Source organism: Cavia porcellus, unplaced genomic scaffold, assembly GCF_034190915.1.
Source record: "Cavia porcellus strain 051 isolate PalLab524CR breed Dunkin Hartley unplaced genomic scaffold, mCavPor4.1 scaffold_33, whole genome shotgun sequence".
NCBI classification, from domain to species: domain Eukaryota; kingdom Metazoa; phylum Chordata; class Mammalia; order Rodentia; family Caviidae; genus Cavia; species Cavia porcellus.
This window is the reverse complement of record NW_026947516.1, coordinates 23,526,563-23,534,236: the sequence shown is the minus strand read 5'-3', so window position 1 is coordinate 23,534,236 and position 7,674 is coordinate 23,526,563. Positions and strand designations below refer to the sequence as shown.

General features: G+C 39.0%; 1 protein-coding gene across 2 annotated transcripts in view; it reads right to left on the bottom strand.

Moving 5' to 3' along the window:
* Nucleotides 1-5,370: 5,370 nt before the first annotated feature.
* Nucleotides 5,371-7,674, bottom strand: part of Sms (spermine synthase) — a 48,181-nt gene continuing 45,877 nt past the window's right edge. For both annotated transcript variants that reach the window (XM_063243057.1, XM_023563629.2), the window contains exons 10-11: nt 6,479-6,594; nt 5,371-5,894 (exon numbers count right to left, since the gene is read on the bottom strand). In XM_063243057.1, coding sequence (XP_063099127.1) covers nt 5,855-5,894; nt 6,479-6,594 — 156 coding nt within the window. In that variant the 3' untranslated portion in view covers nt 5,371-5,854. The remainder of the gene's footprint in view (nt 5,895-6,478; nt 6,595-7,674) is intronic.

Below are 7,674 nucleotides of genomic sequence, written 5' to 3'. Positions count from 1 at the left end.
GGAACCTGTCTTGCCAACATTTTAAACTTAATAAAACTCCTTTTAGATTTCTGACCCCCAGAACTGTGCTATTTTTAAAGAATTAAGTTTGCAGTAATTTTTAAGGGGACAATATAAAGCCGATGCACACCTCGGTTAGTCTGTGAGAGACTTTGAAACTATGTAAACATACTTGTCAAAAACTCTCCCATTTTAACACCAATGGATAATTCTTGCCTGACTCAGTCTCCACTGATGACAAAATGCTTATTGTTCCCCTGCAGCACTCCTCCCAACTTAACCACTTGACTCTGCACTCTCCAGCAAGTACAAGCTTTACCTATTTGTATAATTTGTATATTTATGCCCCTCATTTCTGTTTTACGTACATTCTCAAGATTTCAGGCTTTTTGAATGGCTCTACTTGATTCTTTCAGCACCAACCCATCTGGATCCTTCAAGTGAGAGTCATGGGCCATACTCAAATTGAAAGCAAGCAGCTGTGGCCCTGCACCTGATCTCCACAGACTGACTGGCACAGACACCTGAGCCAAGGACAGTCCTCTGTCAGCTAAAGTGGATCTAGTGGAGGCCTGTGGGAGCTTCACTCAACATAAGTGGGGAATGGAGCTGTTTGAGGATGGTTAGTAGAAAGCACACACACAGGGAAAGAAAAAGAAAAGTAAGTCACAAAATAGCCACCAGCCAAAAGCAATTTGACTCCATCATACACTGCTGCAGTTTCCCAATGTAATGCTGTACACCTTCCAAGTTTCTACTGCTCTGAATTCAGCCTGTGGATGGACCAAGAAAGTACCCAAGAGGCTAGGCTCTTGCCTGGAATGCACCCTTCAAGATAGCACTCACAATAACTAAAACCACACCCTTACTATGGTACAGCATATACTGCTCCAATCATCTGCACAGACTGCTTTTTTCCTTAAATAATGCCACTACTGAGTCATTTCCTTAAGGCTATTTCATCCATGATCTACTTAAAATGCTTTTCTTTAAAGTAAACTTTGATCTTCAATCTTCCAGGTCAGAAATACTTCCCCAGTGCTGGCTCCAGGCACCGAGCATGGGTCAAGGTGAATAGGGAGCAGGGAGTGTTTAGTGTGCATTCCAGCCACTGCTGTTGGGGCCACTTGGAATGAACCTCCTGTTTCCCCTGCCCCTACCACATTTCAGTCAAAACCCTTCAGTTCTTAAATTGTACTCAGAACCCAGATCCAGGAGTCTATTCCTTCCCACCAAGACACGGGGTATCTACAGGCATGAAACACACAGACATGGATATCAGACACAAGACAAAGATTTAATAAAACTGGAGCAAACTGCAACACAAAGTGTGGAAGGACCAGGCAATTTAAGAGACAGGCTGACAGCACTGGGGGATGGACAACAGAATTTCAGGTAGCAAAGTTGACCTGGACATAATAGGGAAAACAGGTCAAGGCAGAATATCTGGAAAGCAGACCATATTAAATTTAGTATAGTGTAGTCACTTAGCATGATCCAAAGCTAGTGTCACAACTGTTAACCAAGATATAAAGTATCTTAGAACGAAGTTTAAAATAAAGGATTCCCTAAGGATAGCTCATATATGAGTGGCTTGTTGCAGGCAGCAGGCCCTGGGTACAAGTCTCAGTGCTCCAGAGAAAGAAAATCACAAGGATTTTCCAATAGGTGAAACTAGGAATAATATCTTAACTATTAACTCTCGAACCAATGCCAACATCTGCAGAAACCTGATACTCGCAAATTTTACTATGTTGTGCTTTCCATCTTTGGGAAAAGGGGCAGAGTAACCACCCCCCACCCCCAAACCTCTTCCTCTGGATACTAAATGTCTTCTGTCAGAATGGGCTTGTTCGGCCTGCCTTTTTACCCAGGAGAGCCGCTGACTCATTTTTTGTGGTACATTCCTGTGCAAGTTGCAGAGAGATGGGCCTATTCCCTAATGCTTCATCATGAAGGAATTGTTAACTGAAATGACCACATGCTTGGTTGTTGCACTGGGAAAATTGTCCGCATTAATGAGCTAGCTTGACCATCCTGGGGACCCTGAGATACAAAAGATAAGTGTACCTGTCCAGTTACATTAATCAACTGATCTCTCAGCAAAATTGCATCCAAGAATATTGAAATAGCTTTCCAAAGCCACTGGGCTATTTCTTCCTCATGTTCTATTCCTCATTTTGAAATAATGAGTAAAGCAGAAATCAGTGGAATGACTGCATTGGGTAATTGAGATTTTTAATGGTTCTGGTTGAAAACTGATCGGCCAAAGTTGATTTGAGGTTCTGATAGAGAGGTAAAGGAACCCACCTACCATCCTTGCCACCCAAATCCAGTAAAACAACAGCATACAGATCAGAGGTTCTTAACCGGAAGTCTTGACAAAATTCTGTTCATCTATCAATTTGGATGGGAAAATATTTGTATCTTTCTCTCCACTTATCTTTCATTAAAATTTAGCATTTCCTCTGAAATGAACATAAGCATGAACATAGGTAACAAACCATGTTATTATATTAGTACTAGAAGCTCCCTTTGTCAATAAATCAGGTATCACATTTCAGTTGCTGTATGTATCTTGTAAATATTTATTCATATTGCTACTTAAAAGTTAGGCCATTTGACTCACTACTTGATATAGTTAGTCAACAAGTTAATAAAGCCATACAAGTAGAAAACTACAAATTTTTGAAAACTAATATAATGCATTTCCTTATAATTGTATCTAGTTTAAGTATTTTAAAGATGCACCTGAGAAGGGGCTCATGAGTTTCACCAGGCACCTCCCAAAAGAGTTTAAGGTAGAAAAAAGGTTAAGAACCCTGATGAAGGATTCCAAATTGGAAATTGAGAATATGAGGACCTAGATTTAAATTGTGACTGATCATAGGATGTTCACACAGAACTGCTGGCCTACTCTGTGATATCAATTATTTCATTCACAAAGCTGTTTTAAACCTGAGCAATACAATATAAGTGAATGTGGTTTATTAACTAAAAGCAACAGTAATATCGGGGACTATCTGGCACAAATACATGTAACAACAGGATGGGTGACCTGAAGGAGGTGAAGTGTTTCTTTAAAGTCACAGAGCAGCTCACACTAGTAACAAGGCAAGGAAAATGTGTCACAATAAAAATCAGCTCGCTGCTGATGCCTTCTCTGAGAAAGTCTCACTCTGAGAAAAGTTCAGCTGAAGTGCTGAGAAAACAAAGAACTGGGTGATAAACTGCACTTTACGTAGCATGGTTCCAGTGCCTCAAGTAGAGGCTGATGACACAGGACACAACACCCTCACACACAATCCCCTGCCCTCTCCCAGGAGGCAAGGGAATGGACTGAAACTGATCAATTTACCGACAAAGACAAATGCAAACTGCGTCAGCAACAGTTAATACAAGCAAGGACATGACTACTCAAATCACACAGAACGAAAGTACATTTTCATTTTGATATTGGCAGTGCTCTAGTACATTAAAAAGCACTGCCAACCTGGCCTCCCTCTGGCCCAACTGGATCACCATTAATCAACTTTAATAAATATTCAATCACACTCTCAAGAGAAAGCAGCATTTCATTTTTTAAATAAATCAATTCTTAGTATCTGTTGATGTGTTGAATAGAATGCAAAAAGCCGTATTTCTCATCTTTCATTAAAAAGCAGCTAGCAGGGCCTATACCACCAGCCTTATCCTATTCTAAAGGAGACTTGAAAATCATAAAACACCACAGCCACTAAAATAACATGTTAGATCTCTAAACATTTCTTTAAAAGGCAGAAAAAGCAGAGATGGTTTTTAGTTGTCCAGAGTGGTTCACACACTTTTGTTTTAAAACAGTAACAATGACATCTCAAACAATCAGACAGCATCATTTCTGCAATACCTTGAAATGTGCCAGGTCAGAATTCAGTATTATCACCCAAGATGATTTACCTTTCCATTCCTTTGCTCTTCCCTATACCACTTCCCTTATTTTCTCCCAAAAGCATTTTCTATGACTGGCCACAATCTGATACACTGTTATTTCTACCTCTCAGTCCCTAGCAGGGCCTATACCACCAGCCTTATCAGCAGATCTGTTGCCTTGGCCTCAACAGTCTTCCAATACAAGGTCATATCCACACGGTAACAACACTGTATCCCAATAGTAGATATATTTCGTTTCTTTTCTTTTCTAGTATATGTGCTAAGCGAGCACACTGATTTCTTTTCTAAAATGAAAAAAATTCTACTGACTCCAACAGTACTCTAATAGTAACAGCGCCATCATTTTAAATTCTATACAGTAGATAGAGCCTTTTCAGAGCACTACATAAGAGTTGGAAGGGATGTCCACCCATTTGGGTTTTAAGTACAAGTATTTCATAAACTTAGCTAGTTCCAGTGTAACTCTAGCTCCTTTTATCCCACAGTATCATTTCTTCTTCCATGCCAATTCAGTATAAAGGGAACAACAAGAGTAGTCCTGCACTCATTCTTAAAGCACTTGTTATATACGTTACCGTTTGTTCTTACTTTGGAAGGCAGAATAGTCTGTGTTGACACTAATCCTACCTAAAAATGGACAGTATTTCACTTTTAACATTTTGTGTACTGTAAATTCATTGATAAAGTATATATACCCACTATAACTACTTCTTTTTAAATAGAAACAGGATAGCCCTGTGATGTCTCTGTAACAACCTCAGTCAATACAAGTTAACCTTTGATGTAGACTGTTAACCAACAAACAATATCAATCTGAGAGTCTTTAAAGCAGCTGAGTTAGTCAGAAATATTATGGGCAGTGAGACAGAGCTAGGTCCTCTAGGAGCCAGTACAGAAGCCCAGATACCTTACAACTGTGGGGGAGACACACATCTCCTGCTATGGGCCAGGCCTCAAGATAAAGGATCAAATAAATGAACCCATATCCTAAGGACTGATATTACTGCTCCATAAAGAATGTCCTCTTTCTACATGACTCGCTTCCCCATTTGTCCCCAATTTAATCAGTTTTACCTGAACAATTAATCTTTTGGTTAACCACAGTTCTGCCCATCTGATGCCCCTCTGCCTTACAAGTTCCCATTTTTCCGCATCTTGGACCCATCCCACCTTGTGGTTTCACTCTATAAAAGACCCTAGAAAAGATGAGCCTTTGTCAACCTACTCGGGACCCCTTCTGTCTCTCTCAATAAATATATTCTGCTCTTAACCTCCATTGTTCCTAATTAGAGAACACAAACTCGTACCAGACAGATAGTAGGTTGGGAATTTCATTCCCCTATATCAAAAGCTACATACATTTTCTTATGAGACTTTTCAAGTTGTAGGCATCAGAGGTGAAGGAGGGGACTGGACTGAAATAAAACAGAACACATGAAGTATCTCTTTTGTAACTTTAATTGAAGCATTGCTATTCAATTTTAACTTTCTTAAAAGCACCAAATTTTAAAATCTAAGTGAATTTTTTTAAAACCACCAAGAACCTCCCTCCAAAATAAAACAATGATGCTCATTCCTCCGAAGGTCCAAATTTACATTGTACCAAAATCAAAACAAAACAAAACGAAAAAAAAAAAAAACCCACACAGAAATAAAAAGTAACAAAAATCACATTCTAGGGGTCAGTGCATTTAGCAGTCTTTGCTGTGCTGTCTAACTGTCCTCAGCTGACTTTCAAAGAAAATAACACCCTAGCTCATCAAAATATACATTTTTCCACTTGCTTTTTTAAATTAAAAATAATAATTAAGAAGAGAAAACGTTAAGGAAGTCACAATCAATTGCCTGACTCATTTTGATGGCATGTACAGCATATGGAGGTCAGGAAGGCTATCTGCAGCACATGTCGTTGGGAAATTCATCTTCAGGGCTTAGCTTTCTTCCAAACAGTGTAAAATACCCATCTGGAAGAGGAGTCAAGGAATGAAAATAGGTAATTCAAGGCAGGATAGGTCTCATTTACTTAATATTTGTGTGCTGATTTACAAACTGAAAGATGGGTGAAAAGCTGCACGGCTTAGAGCAGTGTGGTCAAGATTAAAAGCTCTGATTTAGGACTGGGCCTATCTCCATATTTCTGATTGGTCAGCAGGTCAGGGTGGGACTTGATAATGTGATTAGCTAATTAATTCTCAGGTGATTCGGCAGGTATGACTCCTTTGAGAACTTCTGCTGAGAAGTTGCATATCTAAACAGTTTTTGGTAACACAGCAGGTCTGGGAAAGCCTTGGAGAACCACTGCTTTGGGCCAATGGTACTTAATTATTCAAAACACCTGGAAAACTACTCCCCAGAGTCCCTGTGAGTGGACTCAGAAATCAATGTTTTCTTTGAAAGTCACTAAGAAGATCCCTGCCAAGTTTGATAACTGGAGTTTTATATATTACCAAGCTAAATATGTTTATTATTAGGATTTAAAATGTTAGGATTGGCATTGGATTACTTGGGTGTTCTGATCTGACAACACAATGTCATGGTCAAAGGATACAATTCCAAGTATGAAGGGACACAGACAATCTCCTTCGAGAATTCCACAGGACAATACAGGCGCCCAAGCTGTTCTTCATAGAGCGACAGGGCTTCTGTCAAATTGACACAGTTCCCCTAAATCAAAGATAGAAACACAAACAATGAGATTCCTGAGTCCTACAAATTTGAAAGTCTCTAATGAAGAATAATTCCAGCTTGAGATAAAAGTTCATCTTTACAAGTAAGATAAAAGCTACAATCTCATTATCTCATTCTCCTACTTCATTTATAAAGCTATTTCAAATTATTAGAGTATGAGGCAATAGAAAGCAGTGAGACCAATTTCTCATTAGTGACACAGTTCATTGTATCCATACCATGCAATCTCGCACAGTCATACACATAACCCACTCAAAGTAACTTTTTTCAATGATTATCACTTTTGTGTTGAAAATGAACTATCAAAAAGCTAATGTTCCTGATTTCCAGAATGCCTTAAACAACAACTTTTCTAAAAGTCTAAAATGTTGAGATGGAACTGAACTTACGCTTTTATTTCCCCCAAATCTGTGACGGATTTTAAGGCATTAAGACAACAGATGTTCACTCAAGATACATGTGCTAAGGATATCCTGGAGCTGCTTTTGTTTTCTTTTCTTCTTTTTTTTTTTTTTTTTTGGGAGAGGGAGGTAAAGGCAAGAATTCTTCCACTGAGCTACATCGTCAGCCCCAGTTGTACTCTTTCCCTTGACTTCATTGTAATAACTTTTCTCCCTTTTTTGATTATCACTTCTCGGCCTCCTTGGTAGTTAGAGGTAGTCAATGAAATACTGCCAAAATGGGCTAGGAAAGCTTTTGATTCTGAACAATCAAAGATAGAGGGACTGGCTCCTTTAATTCTCTTCCAGTTTATAACCTAGATGTAACATTTGAAGCTGCAGCACCCATCCTGTGACCATGAGAGGAAAAAAAAAGTGAAGAGAACCAGAGATGCTGGCCAAAACAAAGTAAAGCTGCTGTGCGGATATATTATCTGCTTAGTTCTAGAGCAGTGTTTCTCAATCTTTAATATCCACAAGAATCACAAGAGATTTAAGTTTCGATTTAGTATCTCAGGGGGTAGGGTTTACCATCCTTTTTAGTCCAATTTCCGTACCCCCTTGCTTTTCATGCAAACAAAATGGGTATTTAATGTCACCTAGTTCTTTTTAACAT